The 20,873-nt window shown below is 37.8% G+C and overlaps 2 protein-coding genes across 2 annotated transcripts in view; both read left to right on the top strand.

The window, feature by feature from the left end:
- The first annotated feature begins 669 nt into the window (after nt 1–669).
- Nucleotides 670–12,356, top strand: pnpla3 (patatin-like phospholipase domain containing 3). Its single transcript, XM_084111445.1, has 9 exons — nt 670–999; nt 1,568–1,800; nt 3,433–3,498; nt 5,622–5,831; nt 6,685–6,745; nt 6,855–7,055; nt 10,743–10,875; nt 11,009–11,116; nt 11,380–12,356. The coding sequence occupies exons 1-9, from the start codon at nt 813–815 to the stop codon at nt 11,651–11,653; spliced, it is 1,473 nt and encodes a 490-aa protein (XP_083967571.1). The 5' UTR covers nt 670–812; the 3' UTR covers nt 11,654–12,356.
- A 645-nt stretch (nt 12,357–13,001) lies between these two features.
- ttll12 (tubulin tyrosine ligase-like family, member 12) overlaps nt 13,002–20,873 on the top strand; it is a 38,659-nt gene continuing 30,787 nt past the window's right edge. The window contains exons 1-4 of the mRNA XM_084112624.1: nt 13,002–13,183; nt 13,400–13,548; nt 17,966–18,164; nt 20,324–20,483. Coding sequence (XP_083968750.1) covers nt 13,049–13,183; nt 13,400–13,548; nt 17,966–18,164; nt 20,324–20,483 — 643 coding nt within the window. The 5' untranslated portion in view covers nt 13,002–13,048. The remainder of the gene's footprint in view (nt 13,184–13,399; nt 13,549–17,965; nt 18,165–20,323; nt 20,484–20,873) is intronic.

The following is a 20,873-nucleotide window of genomic DNA, read 5'->3' on the forward strand; positions in this document are numbered from 1 at the left end:
CACGTTTGACTGATTTCTCAGTCAAAGCACACATTTTATCGTGCATGTACACTTAAATACGAGTGTATATTGTAGCCAATATATCAGGATATATGATCTAGGCTATTTTTAACATTATGTAATGACTAATAATGTTTGTTAATGATATGAATATCAAAATAGAGTGTTTTAAATGCCTACTGATAACTTGGAGAACTAGCAGTAACAAAAGCATCTATTGAGCTGCATTCAGTTCTCGGGATGATTTTTCCCTGGAGACATTCGTACTGTAAGAATTATAATAGTTTAAATTTCATCATGAAGTATTGGTATTTGATATAGGCCTATATAAATTATAGACTACAAGAAGTCTCAATTAAATGCTTAAACCCCTGGTTTCAAAGAATAGGCTTACGTCCAGTCCGAGACTAAAATGCATGAATGAGCTGTTTTATCTGAAAGCAACTTGCACTAAAATCTATGCCAATGCCATTGTCTCAAGATGATTGGTTTGGCTCGGCGAATGCATAGACTGTAAAAAAAAACAATAGGGCGAATGTAACGCAAACCACGTGACAACGTTGTGGAGAGAAGGCGCAGTGTGGACTGAAGAAACAAGCCCCGCCTATTCAGGAACTTGCTTACTCCCCTTTTCTACCTTTATTATGCAGCAAGTTTCCTATTGGCTCCAATGCTGACAGACGAAATAACTCGAGAGCAAAACTCCTAAACATCAGCAAGCAACTCCTTCTGCACAGAGACAAGCAAGCACCTTTACAGAAGGCATGCTAGTTACAACGCGAGCAAGAACAGCCTGAGATTTTGCCGCAGTCATGTTTGATTTAAAGGAAGGGTGGAATCTGTCGTTCGCTGGATGCGGGTTTTTAGGGATCTATCACATCGGTGTTTCGAGCTGTCTTCTGGAGCAAGCGCCGTATCTGATCCGCGGGGCCAGTAAGATCTACGGAGCCTCGGCAGGGGCTCTCACTGCATCCGTGCTCTCTACTGAGGCGTGCTTAGGTATACAGATCATCAGCTTGCCCCTTTCAAAAGTGCTGTATTATAATAGGCAGCTTACTAGACTTTTGAGTCATTTTGCTGATTTTAGTTTTCTAGGGGATTATTCAGTCTGAATTCAGTCTTTTTTCTTTTTTTTTTACTAAACTCATCTTTTTCGGGTATAGACAGTCACCAAGTCACACAATTCCTACTAGACTTGTTTTATGCATGAATTTAGAAGGCAGCTTATTTCATTTTTTAAGCATGCAAGCCATGCATAATCAATACAGTTAATGATTCTGAAACCATTATATCATGTTTGGTGAATCTCAAAAGTGGAAGTCTGTGTGATATCATCTGCATGACTGTATTCTTTCACTTTCGTGTTATATCTGAACTAGAAAGCTGATTCAGGAGCTAATCAACCTTTGGTTTATTACAGGATCAGAGATTGTATTACTAAAAGCAAAGATGAAAAATAATGTGCAATATCTGTGTTACAGTTAATTTTTGTTAATTTTATGTTCTTGACTTCCTTTTCATATTTCTTAAATCCACTTTTTGTGTCCGTTTCTTTTCATTGCTGTAGAGAAGTGTTGTGAAGATGTCATCAACGTTGCCAAGGAGGCACGGAAGCGTAATCTGGGCCCTTTGCACCCAACATTCAACATAGTAAAGGTGCTACGTGAAGGCCTGTATCGCGACCTGCCGTCCGATGCGCACACGCTGGCCTCTGGGCGACTGTGTGTGTCACTTACACGGGTCATGGACGGGCAAAATGTTCTGGTGTCGGACTTCAGCTCCAAAGATGAACTCATCCAGGTTAGGGCATCACTTTAACATAGAAACATGATTTTCTGTCAACACTTTTATTACTTTAATAACCCACGTTTATATACCGTTATCTATATGAAAATGATTTCATGGGGCCATAACATGACATCACACTAATTCTCATGATGATAATGCTCTTAATATTATGTCATTAAATTTCATTGGAGGAGTTTCCAAGAATCAGGCAAATTCCAGTGTTTGTTCATTATTGAATATTGCAGTTAAGCTAATTTCAGCTGTCAAAAGAGCTCAGTTGAACACATTTAGGAATCAGAATTCCCTCAAAAGTAGTGCAAAATAAAGTACAAAAAAGCTGCAGATTCTGTCTGGGTCATAACAATATCGTGGTATGGCAAAAATGCAATTTAAAATAACTTCATATTTATTGCTTTAGCTGAGCTAGAGTGTGTTTTTTTTCTTGTTAATTGAAATAAAGCAGAAATAAAATAAAGTAAAAACACGAGATTAAAAAGTTAAAAGACTTTGGAAACTATAACTGAAATGAAATAATTCATAGTTGAAGTACTAACATGGCTAAAACTAGAACTGCAATACAAAAATTAATTAAAGCAAAATATAAATATTTTTTAAAAAGCACAAAAATAACAAAAACCTCATTAAAATAAAAAATATAAAATGAAAAGCTTATTCAAAATCATAATACATACTATACTAGTATATAAATGCTGAGGATTGACACAAATTTCATGATTTGATTCAATATCGATTAATTGGGGCCTGTCAGGTACAGTACATATACATATAATAAAAATATTTTTATATTTTTAACTACAGAGAACCCGTTGGTACATCACTATAATATTAAAGGTTAGAATTAACTGATTAGTAGGCTACTTGCATTTAAATTACACATAAAGAACTTATAATAATGTTATAATACATTTTTAATTTATAACATAACATATATTTTTCTACTATTTTTTTTAATAAATGATGGCTGTCATAAAAATATTATTATTAAAGAACAGATTAATGAATATGTAATATATTTAGCAAAAATAGAGTTCATTTATCTTGCTGACTAACAAGTTTATATTCAGTGAATGGCTTTTCTGAGGTAAATGTAATATTACGTTACATTTACAAGCTGTTTCCTTGACGTCTCTCCAATGGTTTGAAACACTGATTGAGTGATTACATGAGACATGATTCAGAATTCAGTAAGTTGTACTGTATCTTTCAACATACCTTCTGATGTTCATTCATGTTTATTTCGTGCTGTAACTAATAGTAAAGCGAAAGAGACGATCAGTTCATGTGGCTTCGCTTGATCTGAGGCGTTACAGCGATCTGTCACGCCACATTAAAGAGTGCCAAAATGATGTTTATTGTTTAATTTTCGTAATAAAAGTGACAAATTTGAACTCTGAGACTTTGGATCATATCAGAAGTAACAAAGCACAAAGTTTATTGCGATTTATTGGATGGGAGGCACTACAAAGCTTTATTTAAAAGATCGATTCTTGGGATTTAAGAATTGATATCGGTTCTTCAAAATGAGAAACGATTAAAATAGAGATATCGATATTTTTAACCCGGCCCTAATAAATAACACTGCTTTAACTCTATTTACACTTTCTGTTTTCTCTCCATTCCCAGGCTCTTGTTTGTAGCTCCTTCATTCCCGTATATTGTGGTTTAATCCCTCCTGCCTTCCGTGGTGTGGTAAGTATTAAAGTTCATAACAGAAATGATGTCATTTTTAACTTCAGCCAATCCATGAGGCAATTTATGAGGTGACATGGCTAGAAAGTTGGATTTTATTAAATATGGAAGAATTGGGACATTGCAACTGGAGTTCATTGCACTTCAAAGAATTCAGTCACTGGGGTACACTGACCTAACATTGGCCTGAATAACAGTGTTACACGTGCTTATTGTTTTGATCAAGATCTTCAAGTAGAACTGTTACCTAGTGTGTCTGCAAATAAACCACCCTCCTCTCTATAGTCTGTACATTGTGTACTTGTTCTTTAGAAAGGGGAGGAGACTTCAATGTATAGAAATAGCTGAAAGGTCAAACAGTTCCTGTAAAGCTTCGTCTCTGTTTACCTTGACAGTTACAGCCCAGTGCTGTTCATTATTTAGTTACTGTATGGAACAATGTTCCTGGACTTTATTCAGGCAATACAGATGATACTTTACTCATACACATGCCAATTACTAATCATGACTTGCATTAAAAAAATAATAAAGCCAGATTAAGGAAAATCTATCAAAACTTTAAGTAGATTAAGCTGTGGCTAAAGTGGTTCATTGAGTAAATTTAAGCTGTGAAGTTGACCTATAAAGGCTGTTATATAAGTATTGTGGTCTGATCACACCACCAGTCCTGAATCAGCCCACCCTGAACTCGCATAGCCTGCAAATACCTCATTACAAACAACACATGTCCCATCAGGGATCAATAAAGTGCTGCGTTCTGGCTAGCTATCATTTAGTCATCAGGATCTGGTGAATGTGGGGTGGCTTCCTTTATATATTTTTTTATATTATAAACTTTTATCAAAATAGTGGTTCTAAAATGTATATATATTATTTTATTGTTCTGTTAGTCAAACTCTAAATGTAAAACTTAAAAAGAACAGTGGAAGAGAGGCGAAGTAAAAGATTGTGGGTAGTTTTGACATTCTATATTGAAACAAAAAAGTATAATTGTATAATCTGTACAAAATATTTAATTATTATATATTCAGCTTGTTGACATTAATTGAGAGGCTGCATGTAATATTTGTACTTTAAATTTGGAAAAAAGTACTACATTTATAAAAAAAAAAAACATCTGTATTTAAAAGAATATGTATTTTATACATAAAATGTTCAATTATAAATGTATAAAACAAATAGACATACATATACTGTCATGTGAAAAAGAAAGGACACCGTTTTGAAATCTATGGTTTTAAGTTTCAGGACATAATAAAACATCATCTGGTCTTTAGCAGGTCAACAACACATGACATATTACACTGTGTCGATTCTTTTCTTTGATTCTTTTCTTTTTCACCCATTCTAGTGTAGATTTGCAGGTGTGCTTGTGATCATTTTCTTGTTGCATGATCCAATTTTGGCTCACATTTGATTCTAGAATACTTTGGTATAGAGAGGAGTCCATGGTCGACTCAATGACTGCAAGGTGCCCAGGTCCTGTGGCTGTAAAACAAGCCCAGATCATCACCCCTTCACCACTATTTGGCTTTATTTTTGTTAAATAAATAATGACACAGTGTAATATGTCATGTCATGTTGTTGTTCATTTGAGGTTGTATTTACCTGATATTCAGACCTGCCAAGAACCAGATGATTTCCTGATACATAAAACCACAGAATGTGTGTGTGTGTGTGTGTGTGTGTGTGTGTGTGTGTGTGTGTGTGTGTGTGTGTGTGTGCTTGTACAAATATCTTTGTGAGGACCAGTTTGAGTTTTAGACCATTGGAGTGAGGACAAAGAGAGTAAAGTGAGGATATTTTGGCCGGTCCTCACTTTCTGAGACCCCTTTAAAGGCCTGTTTGAGGGTCAAGACTTGGTTTTAGGGATAAGGTTATAATTAGGTTAAGGGTAGGTTTAGGGTAAGGGTTCGGGTAGGGCACTTAGTTGTGATGGGTAAGCGGCTAGAGATTGCATTGTGTCAATGAATGTGCTCATAAAGATAGATGTACAAGAATGTGTGTGTGTGTGTGTGTGTCTATATATACAGTATATATTTATTCTTTTTTTTTTCATTCACATCAAAGAATGATCAATGAGACCTAAAATAGCACATCTCTCTCTTTTTCTTTCTCGTCAGCGTTATGTGGATGGTGGAATCAGTGATAATCTGCCCCAGTCGGAGCTGAAGAACACCATCACTGTTTCTCCATTCTCAGGAGAGAGTGATATCTGCCCAAAAGACAATTCCCCCAGCTTCCATGAACTGCGTTTCACAAACACTAGCATACAAGTCAATCGTGACAACATGTACAGACTGAGCAAAGCCTTGTTCCCCCCAGAGCCCAAAGTAAGAACACCAAGCACACACATTCACATGCCTGAGCTGCAATGCAATTACACAATCACCGTCTTACATATGCCTTTGAGAAACGTGCTGTTAAATGCCTCATATTTATTGCTCAGTGGCTGTTAGATGCACCTTTGGTCTTCCTAGAACATGCACAGTACATTTCCAAATTTCAGATTTTAACATAAGCATAAAACTTAAAGTCGACATGAAACAGAAGTTGTGTATATGTGAGTGAAACAGCTTTTCGAACAAGAAAAAATGTAGGAGAGGACTTGGTTTTGTCCATGGGGAATTGATTGGATGATTGTGGCTTGCTATTGGTAGATCTCATGTGAGTGACAGGTTGTCCTTACCTTCGCGCCAGTGAACACGTCATCAGAGAAGAGATTAGATGTTGCTGCCAGTGGGGAGGGAAGTTGTTTTAATTAAAGATTACGAGGGCACATGAATACATTTTTTTTTTTTAAAGTATTGATGTACACAAATCAATCATTTATAAAATACTACAATATTCCATAAAAAACAAGAATTATCAAATTTAGATTTTATGGTGACCCTAAAACGTATTTACTGTCAGATTAGCAGTCTCACTTTGATGGATATTTTGGATCATTTAATTTATTTTATAACAACATCTTAGTTTTCACCCATTTAATTTGCCATGATAATTTCTGTCATTTCTATCCGGTTTTAAATGGTTAAGAAACATGAATCCAGAGTTAAGTGTAGTTAGAAAATCCCTATTTCCTATTTCATTGGAGTCACTCATGTTCATATTTATCTAAGCATCATTTTATTCATTTAATTTTTAATAATGAATTAAATCATGGTCTCTGCATGTGTTTGGCAGGTGCTGGCAGAGATGTGTCAGAGTGGGTATAAAGACGCCTTCCGATTTCTCCAGGAAAACAGTGAGTGCTTTTTATCTTTAGTATCTCAAATGTTCATTTAGACGTTATGCCAAATATGAGCTTTAGAAGATAACCACTTTAGAAGATAACCGGTGATGTCTCTTTATAGATTTGCTCCAAGCGGCATGTCCTAGAGCAGACATGGCTCTGATTCAGGCGTCTCCCACCTGCTGCTGCCCAGGCAATCAGAATCCTGTCGTGGTAGAAACCACAAAAGAGTGGGTGCTGCGGAGACTCCGCCTTTTGAGAAAACACCACTGGTGGTTGGATGAACAGCTTGTCGATAACCTGCCAACGCCCATTAAGAAAGGTAGCACTGAATTATACTTAATGTTAGATATTCCAGATATTACCTTTCATGTAGTGTGTAAAATAGCTGTTTGTGAATGTAAAAGCTCTGCAAAGTTTCAAAAATCAAAGTGCACGATAAATAGAGTTCTTGTCTCCCAAAAGAAAGAACCGATTCTGAACTGCTGAAAAGAGTCATCAGTAATTCCAGTCTTATGAACCTACATTTGTTACAAATTTGCATAATGGCTGCCCGCAAATAATGTCTACAATGACCCGAGATGACGCTGTTGCATGCGCTTTCAAAGGATGAGGACTTGAGCTTGAATTGATATGGTAAAACCGATGCCATCATTACTGTTGGTATCAGTGTGTATCAAGTGCTGAAGATGCATGAAATTCAGATGTGGTAATGTGCGTTTCGTTTCTGACACTAGCTGTAAGCGGTAGACCAATCACAGCAGACTGGGCCATCTGACCAATCAGAGCAGAGGAGACCAATCACAACAGACTGGGCCATCTGACCAATCAGAGCAGAGTTGACCAATCACAACAGACTGGGCCATCTGAACAATCAGAGCAAAGTAGACCAATCACAACAGACTGAGCCATCTGACCAATCAGAGCAGAGTAGACCAATCACAACAGACTGGGCCATCTGACCAATCAGAGCAGAGGAGACCAATCACAAAAGACTGGGCCATCTGAACAATCAGAGCAGAATAGACCAATCACAACAGACTGGGCCATCTGACCAATCAGAGCAGAGTTGACCAATCACAACAGACTGGGCCATCTGAACAATCAGAGCAGAGTAGACCAATCACAACAGACTGGGCCATCTGACCAATCAGAGCAGAGGAGACCAATCACAACAGACTGGGCCATCTGAACAATCAGAGCAGAATAGACCAATCACAACAGACTGGGCCATCTGACCAATCAGAGCAGAGTTGACCAATCACAACAGACTGGGCCATCTGAACAATCAGAGCAGAGTTGACCAATCACAACAGACTGGGCCATCTGACCAATCAGAGCAGAGTAGACCAATCACAACAGGGGCACGTTCAAGCTCAAACGTTTTGCTACTTTTTCCGGGATGAACGACATGTTTCCTGGAAACGGTGTGCAACAGGGTTTGATATATGTTTTCTACTGTTTGGTGAGTGTGTCAAAAATGTCAGCTCAATCAGCAGCAACATATATATATACAGTGAGGAAAATAAGTATTTGAACACCCTGCTATTTTGCAAGTTCTCCCACTTGGAAATCATGGAGGGGTCTGAAATTGTCATCGTAGGTGCATGTCCACTGTGAGAGACATAATCTAAAAAAAAAAAATCCAGAAATCACAATGTATGATTTTTTAACTATTTATTTGTATGATACAGCTGCAAATAAGTATTTGAACACCTGTCTATCAGCTAGAATTCTGACCCTCAAAGACCTGTTAGTCTGCCTTTAAAATGTCCACCTCCACTCCATTTATTATCCTAAATTAGATGCACCTGTTTGAGGTCGTTAGCTGCATAAAGACACCTGTCCACCCCATACAATCAGTAAGAATCCAACTACTAACATGGCCAAGACCAAAGAGCTGTCCAAAGACACTAGAGACAAAATTGTACACCTCCACAAGGCTGGAAAGGGCTACGGGGAAATTGCCAAGCAGCTTGGTGAAAAAAGGTCCACTGTTGGAGCAATCATTAGAAAATGGAAGAAGCTAAACATGACTGTCAATCTCCCTCGGACTGGGGCTCCATGCAAGATCTCACCTCGTGGGGTCTCAATGATCCTAAGAAAGGTGAGAAATCAGTACAGAACTACACGGGAGGAGCTGGTCAATGACCTGAAAAGAGCTGGGACCACCGTTTCCAAGGTTACTGTTGGTAATACACTAAGACGTCATGGTTTGAAATCATGCATGGCACGGAAGGTTCCCCTGCTTAAACCAGCACATGTCAAGGCCCGTCTTAAGTTTGCCAATGACCATTTGGATGATCCAGAGGAGTCATGGGAGAAAGTCATGTGGTCAGATGAGACCAAAATAGAACTTTTTGGTCATAATTCCACTAAACGTGTTTGGAGGAAGAAGAATAATGAGTACCATCCCAAGAACACCATCCCTACTGTGAAGCATGGGGGTGGTAGCATCATGCTTTGGGGGTGTTTTTCTGCACATGGGACAGGGCGACTGCACTATATTAAGGAGAGGATGACCGGGGCCATGTATTGCGAGATTTTGGGGAACAACCTCCTTCCCTCAGTTAGAGCATTGAAGATGGGTCGAGGCTGGGTCTTCCAACATGACAATGACCCGAAGCACACAGCCAGGATAACCAAGGAGTGGCTCTGTAAGAAGCATATCAAGGTTCTGGCGTGGCCTAGCCAGTCTCCAGACCTAAACCCAATAGAGAATCTTTGGAGGGAGCTCAAACTCCGTGTTTCTCAGCGACAGCCCAGAAACCTGACTGATCTAGAGAAGATCTGTGTGGAGGAGTGGGTCAAAATCCCTCCTGCAGTGTGTGCAAACCTGGTGAAAAACTACAGGAAACGTTTGACCTCTGTAATTGCAAACAAAGGCTACTGTACCAAATATTAACATTGATTTTCTCAGGTGTTCAAATACTTATTTGCAGCTGTATCATACAAATAAATAGTTAAAAAATCATACATTGTGATTTCTGGATTTTTTTTTTTTAGATTATGTCTCTCACAGTGGACATGCACCTACGATGACAATTTCAGACCCCTCCATGATTTCTAAGTGGGAGAACTTGCAAAATAGCAGGGTGTTCAAATACTTATTTTCCTCACTGTATATATATATCTATATATATATATATATATATATATATATATATATAAACCACGCGGTATTAAAGAGACAGCTCGCACAATGGGTCCAAGTAAAGTCGTTTACAAATGTGTCCGCTGCAGCTCGGTTGCATACGCAACAACTGAAGATATTAGAAGACATGTTTGTCGTAAGAGTTTTATAGTAAAAATATAGCATATCAACAGTGATCAGCAATAATGATAAGCCTAATACTTACAATAAAAATAATAAGGTCATATAGATCATAACACAGTCTCTGAGGTAAGTGGATTATCCTTCACCTGAAATGCTTGTCTTTTCATCTTGAAATGCGAGGCAAATGTTGGATCACAATAATTAGGAACCACAGTTTCCACAAATCCCTTCACTTGATTGGGATGTTCTCTTTTATACTGGACGGCAAGGGCAGTGACTGTAACATCGAGCGTATTTTGCAGTATTTATACAGATTTCATCAGGCTCTGAAAATTCTTCAAAAAGAACACAAAGAATGGCCTTCTCAGCTGCCATAGTTGCAACTCTTGTGTCGTTAGAACAGGGTGTTCAACACGCCACCGTTTCCGTTTAAAAAAGCATTTTTTGTCAGGGCGTTTTGTTGAACACAGCCCAGAATGAGCCGTCTGACCAATCAGAGCAGAGGAGGCTCTCGGAAAGGAGGGGTTTAGCGAATTGAGGTGATGCTGCAATGTATTTTATATATGAAATATATTGGATGGATAGAAAATATTGTAGGAGACCTCCAAAACAAAATTAGGAACCTTTAAAAAGCACAATTTGGGCAATTTAAATGGAGGAATGTACTATTTAACTTTAAATTGTGACTGTGACTGTATAACTTCAATCTATGCTATATGCATGTGTTAACAGTGTTTTGCGACGCCTGCAGAGAAAAGCATGGTCTACTGGCACAGGTGACTGGTTTGCTGCCGCTGCGCGTAGCCTCCTACATGCTGATGCCGTACACGCTCCCGGTGGAATCAGCGTACTCTGCAGCTCAGAGGTCAGGAGCATCACTTGAACTCTTTATAGCCCAGTGACTCCCTTTCAGGCTCTGCTGATATCTGTATGGATGCCAGAGTGTTGTGTCCAGATGATTTTTTTAACTTCGGCTGTGTGCTGTTCATGTTTGAAAGGTTTTGGGAGTGGATCCCAGAAGTCCCTGCAGATGTGCGCTGGCTTGCTGAGGTAGCAGGCGGTGTTTACAAACTGGCTTGGAAAGGTGCAGCGTCAGAGACGAGCAGGTAAGATCCCTCAGGAATTGTTCAATTGTTACTCTCAGCCTCAGACGTCACAAACCGTTGGCTGAACGTCTGATTTTTTATTTCAAATCTGTAATCTTAAATATTTGAAATTTGAATAAATCCAAGTTCATTAATTTTGTGTTTGGGATAAATATGTGAAATATAAGTTATAACTTAATTGAGAAATGAGAGATCAATGTTATTCCACTAAACAGCCAAAATCAAAATGTCTTGATTGTCTTGTCGTCTTTTTTATTGTGCAGTGACGCCCCCTTGAAAAGATGCGTGAGTGAACCGCCAATGGTAGATTTACAGATGCCCGTCACAAACTACAACGGACACATACTTCATTCTGCCAGCAACCTTGATAGTTACAACTGGACTTTTCCAGGAGACTTTAATGCGGCTTCTTCTCTAAACCCACCGGACAGTCCTATTAACAACACAAGCCCTTCCTCTAAGCAGATGTGCTTTATTGTTGGCTCACAAAGTAATCATGAGAAGCAAATGGACCAATGCAGAACCTTTTCAGCTTAGGAAACTATATACATGACTGCCCTGGTCATTCATATCAAATTTAGGCAATGGGAGAGATGAGCTTGGGTAGGTAAATGCTCTGGAATCCAGCGTCGACAGTAAATATATCATGTCAAGCACTCCTCCCGTGATATTTTGAACAATCTCCAAATGTGCCTTTCTCTATTCAGAACCAAAGATGTGTTTTGTAGTTTGATCTGTTGTATCAGCCTGTACCTTGTGTTTTGCTGATGTGGACAGTGTATGCATGTCAGAGTTTACATTATAATTGGTGCTAGTACTTCTCTAAGACCTCAATATACTCTGATATGTGCCTCACAAGTCCATGCCACAAATGTGTACAATCAAATAAAACGTTTGGGCCCATTAATCTTTTGATTTAAGATATCATGCATTAAAGAGCCTGTTCATCTTCCATTCTCTCCCCCTCACAGCAATTTCTTGGCAAATGGTGACATTTGTAAAGAAAAATGGTACTGAACATGATAAAAGACAGAATGTGTTGTTATTAAAGAACTTCAATATATAAAATAATGTAATTTGTGTATGTGTATGTGTGTGTGTATAAAAAACAAGACAGTTTTAGAAGAAATACACTTTTAGTATTTTTTATATGTTTGCATGGAAAAGCATTCTGTCATTGTGCTACAAATTCAGAATGTATTATATGTATTTAATTAATTACAAGTGATTTTAATATAAATATGTGTCTAATTTTTTTTTGACCATATCGTCATTTCACTATCAAAGGTTATTTGTAAAATAACTTGGAAAAAGTAACCTTACTTAAAGCGTTGCTTGCAGATTTCTGGAATGCTTCATTCTGATTGGTCAATCGAAACAGAAATAAATATTTTGAGCATAAAACGTTTTATAGATAAACAGAAGTTGTGAAGAACAACGAACCGGCAAAAAGTCCACGAATAAATGTTAATTTGCAACTAAAAGTAACTTGGATTTTATATTAATGATAATACATAAAGCAATATAGTTCGGTATTGGTCTTGTTGCTGGGCAGATTGTTTTATACATTGTAATTTTTCTTAGCGGATACTAATCTACAAATCCGATTTAAACAATAATAATAATTTGAACTCCATTAATTAATTGATTTATCTACTAAGTAGCCGTATTCTTACAGTTAATTCAAAGTAAAATTGAAAGGATAATAAATTAATTTTATACTGTGTGTCCCTCATTTATTGACCGCTTTTCAAACTTAAAATTGGCATAAAATGATCGGACTCTCTCATAGACTGTAAAAAATACAGAATTCTCTTGAGTATAATACAACAAACTAAATCAGACGCGCTGGCCCTTTAAAAGCGTTACCCATAATGCACCGCTGCCTGCACAGTGCACACATGCAAGTTGTCAGAAAGAAAACTAGCAAAGATGCAGAACGGTAAAGTGGACGGAGAGGAGGATGAAGAGTATCAGGTCTTCCTCTCTCTGCACACTCCCGCTTTAAAGGCGGCAAGAATCCCTCCGCTTTACTGGAAGAGTTTGTATTTAAAACTAGCCAATGAGGTAAATTACGTACACAACCATCACTGCAGTGAATGTATGTGTGCCAGTTTGACAGCGTCTGGAAGTAGTTTTATTTTTATGAAACTGAAAATATTCATAAATATTTTTATTTAAATAATAGTCTTACTGTCCCACGATTAAAACCAAGTATCAAGGCTCCAATGTTGTTTGAACTTGTATGGAGAGGTAAATGAATAGATTTTCTTTCTCGTTTAGGTGTTTGATGCTGGTGAAGTATTTGGGATTATGCATGTGGAAGAAGAGGAAGATGAGGACAGTGAACGCAGAGCCAATCCCCAAACTGAGATGGGTTATAAAGTGATTGTGACCAGCGAGAGTGGCCTGCAGGCTGCTGATCCCACCAGGTGAGGGCAGCAGGGAGTCATTTGGCGGACAGTCAGGGAAGTTTAATAGGCTGTTCGATTCCGGATTTTTTGGAATCGATTCCAATTCCGATTCCTGTTTCTGGAATCAAAAGAATCGATTCCAAGAATCGATTCCTCACTGTTATTTTCGATTCTTTTTTAAAAAAAATCCATTTGTCCTTCCTATTAGATGTATTGCGAGTGCAGCTTGGTCATAAAAGGAACGAGGCATTTACTAAGGGGATTTGTCACGTTGTGCTTCCTGCGTCAGGTGTAGACAGTAGACACAGTGTAAAGACTAGGAATATGTTCATATATGTGGTAGATTCTATTTTACATACATTACCTACCTACACACACACACACACACGTATACATACACTTGACTTATGTATGTGGATAGATAGATTTTTATTTATTTGTGGTACGTATATTTCATCCAGTATCATAAAACTATAGCTAAAATTCCTGTTAAATTCTAAAAGCATTTTGTTCAGGAACTGACTCATGCACACTTTACACACACAAACTTTTTTTTACGGCCTTTAGTTTACACATATAAACTTTTTTTTACGGCCTTTACACATATTAACTTTTTTTTTAGGCCTTTACACATATAAACTTTTTTTTAGGGCCTTTACACATATTAACTTTTTTTTAGGCCTTTACACATATAAACTTTTTTTTTAGGGCCTTTACACATATTAACTTTATTTAGGCCTTTACACATGTAAACTTTTTTTACACGCACACCTGCAAACTAACACCGTTTTTACGGCGACACAAATAAAGCACGAAAAGAGCTCTTTTCTGTCTGTGTCATATGTAGGTCACGTGCCCACTATAATGTTCGCACCGTCTATGGTTCGCACCCCTACACACAAGCACTGTTCCCACAGTAACCATTCCTCCCGCTCACGCTGCGAATGCAATAAATGTAGGTCACGCGACTTTGAAGTGCACACCACTTCACATAGCACTGTTCCCACAGTTTCAAGTTTTCGTAAAAAAAAGTTAAATACCTTGGAGGCATTCTTCTTCGCGTGACTGTGATTGATTGTTGTTGTCGATTGATTTAATAAATCAGATTTATTCTTCTTGTCCTAAACTACAACGAGTAAGATCAAACCCTGCCCAGCAACCGATTCTAAAGATTTCATTGGGTCAGTCATTGCGCTGATTGCCTACACAATGCTGAAATAATCATCCTACCCTAAACCACACTCTGTGTCACGACTGGATCCATTTATTTAGTCTGAACTTTATTCTTTACAGGTGACGTGGTTGTGTTGACAAATGAAATCGGCTACAGGACGATTCTTAAAGAGGAGTCGATTCCTCTTAATGGAATCGATTCCAACCTTTGGAATCGACTCAATTCCCAACGCCTCGGAATCGATTCTTTTTGGAATCGATTCCCAGCCCTATTAATAGGTTTGAAGCATGGTTTGAAGACTGTAAATATGTATTGGGCTCTCAGTTCTCTTATGTAACTAACCAGCCCTCCGGTCTCACACTATTATTACTCACTATATATATAAAATACCCAACAGAACGTGACAGGTGTCAAAACCCACACAGGAAAGAGAAAGTTCACTGAGATGGAAACAGGGTCTTTATCTAATCTACAACAGTTTCATGTCACAAAGGCGAGTAGCATTTTTTTTTTTTTTCTGGGGAGTGCATATGGAGAGGACACAAATATGCTGGAGGCTGTTTGGTTTTGATTTGGTAGTCTAGAGTTGATAAATATTGTTGTATTTCTATCCGGCTGTAACCTCTAGATCCTTTCTAAAACATTCCCATAATTTGCTGCAATCAAATATTGCCCTTACCTTTAGATTAAAGATGTAAGATGTCGATTCAGGGTCCTCGGCGGTGCCTCTAACCAGTTCAATCTTGGATTCGAATGCACTGGGCGTTTGCCAATATTAATATTTCATTACAAAAATCATGGAAAAATTAAAAAGTTTTACGAATCGCCACAACATGATTTCGTTTCATTTGAAAAAGATTCAGAATAATACAAAGACAAAAAAATTCCAAAGTCAAAAATAACATAAATATGTATAAGTTCACCTGAATTGCGGTCCCGAAAAAACCTCCTCAAGGCTTTTTATACTAACCTTGCTATAGTCCGCCTTCTAACTATGGGCTGTCATTATAGAACAGCCAATTCCCTTATAAGGTAAAACTTTGGACTTATCTTAGTCCTTTATTAACATATGCATAAGCACATATTCAAAAATATCTATTTCCTTTTCGCACCCATTTTATGCAGCACATACACAAAAGCTTTATTTGGTACGTTTTTCTATCACTGCCCTTTTGACCTTTCTCTAGTTTCACACATTTTCTATGTCTGAGGCAAGCGACGTTCACAGTTCCCCTTTTAAAAATACATGTGGCCCTAGAAACCTAAACATGCTGCGACATATACACCCACACATAACACTTCTAAAAATGACCCTTAAGTTCAACACATCCTCATTTGAGCCATCTACTTCATTTTCAACCATAAAACTGTTCACAATGTGTATTATTTTCTTATTTAATCGTTCGACTCGTCTGATCATCTTTATTAACTGCTGTGCACGATGAATCTTCTCCAGCGCCTCTCCGTCTTGCGAACTCTCCTTGCGTTGTCCCTCTGGAGATGTTCAACCATAAGATCGTCCATAAAAATATCAACCTTGCCTGTTACATCAACATTTCTTATTTCTGGGTCATCTCCATCCGTTACATTCAAAGCATGCAGATAGTCTTTAATATATACCATTTTTGGGGATTTATCATAAGAATTCATAATCATTTGTTCTCCATTTCCAACATTTATTACAATATGCACATGCAAAAAATAGAAGATTTATCTGGGTTAGTAGCAGGTGTCTTATGTCAGAAGTAGAGTTTTTTGAGGAAACTTCTACCACAGTGATTTCATTTTGAGGTGAATGATTACTTCAACAAAATGTGCAATAGATGGAGGCAAACTGGTACAAACAAATTCACAAATGACAGTAATAAGCACGCTTTTAATCACCATGTTCTCTGCCTTTACACAAAAATGATGCCATGAATGATTAATGAAGAAAAATAAAAATAAATATTTATTGCTTATGTTTTATCATTTACTTATGTTTTATCATTTAATCATGTAGATCTTAAATATCATAGCCTATAACCAAATGTAATCAATCATATTTTAAGAAACCATTATTATCATTTGAAATGCATGTTGAATTTTATTCTTTTATCAATCTTTATGTTTCAAATGTAGCTGATTGACTTAGGGTGAACTTTTGTACTTGATGTTTAAATGAGGTCAAAAGTCTATAAGTTTCCAATAGACAGACCACAAATGCTCGAATGTCTCAGAATAAAGTGGTAAACGAATGTTATCTTGGCTAAACATCTTGCAGAAGAGACGTTGTGCAGTAGTTTTTTATTGTGTATTGTAACAATAACAACTTTTAACAACTTTCGGACACATTGGGGTACAAGACCATGTGTACAAGATCATGTCATCATGGTTATTTGTCCAAAAAAATATTATGGTAAATACAATGGTACATATCCATGAAAACATTGTATTACCATGGTGAAGGTTTTTGAGAGTTTTTTTTTGTGTGCAGACATGAAGGTTGTTGTTGTTGTTACATTTACATTTATATGCGTTGTGGTGGCAAATTCACGATCTTTGGTTCAGGTCTTAAAAGAAATCTTTCAGAGTCAAAGTTTCAGGTCTCAGAGGAATAAACTTTATTGAGCAGTTCAACAAAGTGAGATGTCAGCTGTTCATCTGATCTTACAATGGTCTGCACTCAAGTCTTATATCTTTTTCTTATCGTTTGTTGTCCAATTAGCGTTCATATAATTATCTTTTTCTTTTTGCCCCTCCTCGTCACTTCGCCACGATTAGAAACACCTGCATCGATGTCTTATTTTTATTGGTGGCAAGTCCTTGTGCATGCGCTTTTTTAAAAATGACTTTATATATGATTTTTAGGTACTTTTCCTGTCTTGTCTTCTCACAACCTTTGACCTAGTTTTTGTCTTCACATACTCTTTGACCTGTTTTCTCTGTCTTCCCATAGTTTTGTCTTCCCATACTCTTAGGCCTAGTTTTCTCTAACATTACAGCATTTATTTGGACCCATGTATGAGACAGATGAAATTCTCCAATAGCGTTTACAGTTATGAATTTAGCAAAGCGACTTGAATGTATCAAAGCTATATTTATTATTAATATTATTTATTTCATTTATTAACTTTTTTCTGATCAAGCTCTCCCTTGGAATCAAACCCATAACCTTGCCATTGCTAGCGCTAGCGCTATGCTCTACTCTATGAACAATTGCAAGAACGCTTGGATTTTTTTGGTTGATTTTGAAAATGTTTTCTCTCTTTTGTTTTGTAGTGTGTTTCTTGTAGATCACGCCTGGACGTACAGGGTGGAAAGCGCCCGGCAGCAGCTGCTGGAGATTCCCGGACTGCTGATCCGTATGGCCAGTCTGATGGGTCTGCCTTTCCACGGAGAGGCTCCTGATCCGGACATTGTGGATCTGGTCCTGGACAACATGTGGAAATACAACCAAACCTATCAGCTTGCCCAAGGGGTAAGAGAAGGAGAAATATTAAAGGGGCCATATGTAAGAAATTCATGTTGTAATAGCCTTTTTTTGCCAATGTGTGAACAGCCTGTAACGTTCCCTAAATGGGGTCAGCCCTATGTTCCCACGCCCCTATGTTCCCACATTTCTACGATTTTTTTTTTACTGAAAATTTAGAAAATTAGGCCCTATGTTCCCACAACCATATGTCCCCACAGTCCTATGTTCTCTCATTTAACTATGTCCCCTATGAAGTAGGGGTGCGCCAAAATATCGATATGGCGATATCTCGCGATATTTACTCCCGCAATCGATTCTCGATGCGCTCTTGCCAAGTATCGATCTTAAAAGCCGTTAGGGCGGGCGTACACGGTGCGAGTTCGGACACTCGGGAGGTCGTCAGATATTGCACACGTTGCGAGTCAGTTTAACTGATAATCGCGTCAAAGCAGCTGGTAGGACTGTCCTGCATGAATTTTATCCCGAGCCGGCAGCAATTACGTGGGCTTTCGCGCTAAACACAGAGACCGTCATGTTGCATGCATGCAGGCAAAGCTTCAGTAATGTGTGTGCAAATGATTTGTTGAAAAGCAGAGAACAGTAGCCATTCCTTTCAACATAACAACTGTATGGTTGCTGCCACTGAGGTATAGCCCCATCAACGTGGTTGTGTATGATTTGGCAATAGGGGACAGCTGGTGAAAATCGGGCCGACTCCCCAAATTTTTTAAACATGTTTAAAAATTATCGGGAGGTCGGGAGGTGCTCGTAACGTGCTCGGCTCGGCTTGTAATTCCTCTCACACGCTGCGAGCCGCAACCATGCGAGCATCACCGATTCCACTCGATTTCTCCCGAGTGAAAAAAATCATCTGCGAGGAAAACAAAAATAGTGTCTGTGACTGTTTTGTTGCAACTGATAAGACACAAGTTGTTTTTGTTATTGTGTTTCATCCAAAAAAATAAATGGAGATTCATTTTCCTAATTAAAAAAAAAATCTTTTTATTTATTAAAACATGATATATTGTGAGTTATTACTGATAATATATCGATTATCACAGTATCGCCATTTCGTGATATTATCGGTATCGTGAACAATGTATCGCGTATCGTATCGTATCGTGAAGTACCCAGTGATTCCCAGCCCTACTATGAAGAGTAAGTTTTAGTGCTTGTGCTGGTACAGGGATAGCCCAATTACATCCCAGACAAGTCTCCCTCCTGTGAGGGGTAGGTTTAGGTATGTTAGGGTTAGGGTTAGGGCTGTGGGAACATAGGCAAGCTCCCACCTAAATATTGAGACCTTACCCGACTTCCTAGGTTGTCCGTGAAAGCCTGTAGACTGATTATTATGTGAAGGACTCATAATGGAAAATCAATAGCATGTGATGTTTACTCGTGCTCTCGAGATCCTCTCTTCCGTTCTAAGACACATGTAATTAATCATTATGTTCAGGATAATGCCGAAAGAGCCATTCTGTACTGTAATGTCAATGTGTCATGCAAAGAAAATGGATTCATTCAAACTATACAGTAGTCTCACATAACCAGTAGGGGTGTAACAATATATCGTGTCACAATATATCGCAATAGAAAAAATCCAACATTATGTATCGTGGAAAGTGACAGTATGTATCATGGATAGTTCACCCAAAATAAAAATTACCCTGTGAGAAAAAATTGAAGTTTTCAGAGTCAGTACTACAATATATTATGTTGAATATAATGTATAATAATGGGGGATTATTTTAAATCATAATTATTATTTTAAATATATCTAGCCAGTGACAGAGTGCAAGCATATTCGTCTAAAATAATTCTGTATTTTCAGAATCATGAATATATTTATTCTGGTGTCACCATTGTCCAAGCCTATTCATTTACACCCACAATGTTATATAAAATTTAGCATTTAATCAACAGTACATTTTTTCTTAAACTTTTATTATATGTCTTGGAGTATTGCAATAATATCGTATCGTGAGGTTAGGATCGTGATATGTATCGAATCGTGAAATTAGGGTATCGTTACACCCCTAATAACCAGATATATAGATGCTGGTGAACAAGGGTTTCTGAAATCTACATATACCCCTTTTATCTATCTCTAAGTGTGAGATATGATGTTGCTCCTGAATTGTGATTTGATGATGATGATGTTGCAGTCTGCAGAAGAAAAGGTGCCTGTGTGGTACATCATGGATGAATTTGGATCTCGGGTTCAGCATTCTTCCCAGCCGACTTGCTGTTTGGCTCCTCTGTTCTACTCTCCGCAACAGATCGCTTACTCAGTGCTGTGGCCACTGCAAGACCTGGACAATGGAGGTATGCAAACACTAAAACAAGTACAAAATCAGAGCAAAGACACAAAATAAGAATAGTTTTGCATCTCAACTTTCTGTTGTACTTTAATATAAATGTTATGTCAGATGCCAGATACCAAACACAGACACCCTGAGTGCACTACACTCCCTACAATATCTAAATGTCTTTTCCAAAATTTATTCGTGAGTGTTAGATCATTTGTCATATAATTTAGGTCATGAGCTAGAAGGTAAGGAATGTTCAAGGATGTCTGATGTCTCCAGCGTAGATAAGGAGCAGGGAGGGAGATAAGTGATATACACAATACACACAGAGAGCAGGTTTTTATTCTCACGGTGAGTAATGGTTTTGCAGTATTCCCTCTGCAACATAATATATAATACAAACTTT

The sequence above is a fragment of the Abramis brama genome (assembly GCF_963993115.1).
Source record: "Abramis brama genome assembly, chromosome: 4".
In the NCBI taxonomy this organism is placed as follows: domain Eukaryota; kingdom Metazoa; phylum Chordata; class Actinopteri; order Cypriniformes; family Leuciscidae; genus Abramis; species Abramis brama.

Excerpts from the sequence above, each read along its gene's own strand:
- pnpla3 (XM_084111445.1), top strand. The coding sequence starts at position 813 with ATGTTTGATTTAAAGGAAGGGTGGAATCTGTCGTTCGCTGGATGCGGG. Across the intron at positions 3,499-5,621 it reads CTCCTGCCTTCCGTGGTGTG|CGTTATGTGGATGGTGGAAT; the intron begins GTAAGTATTAAA and ends CTTTCTCGTCAG. Across the intron at positions 5,832-6,684 it reads TGTTCCCCCCAGAGCCCAAA|GTGCTGGCAGAGATGTGTCA; the intron begins GTAAGAACACCA and ends TGTGTTTGGCAG.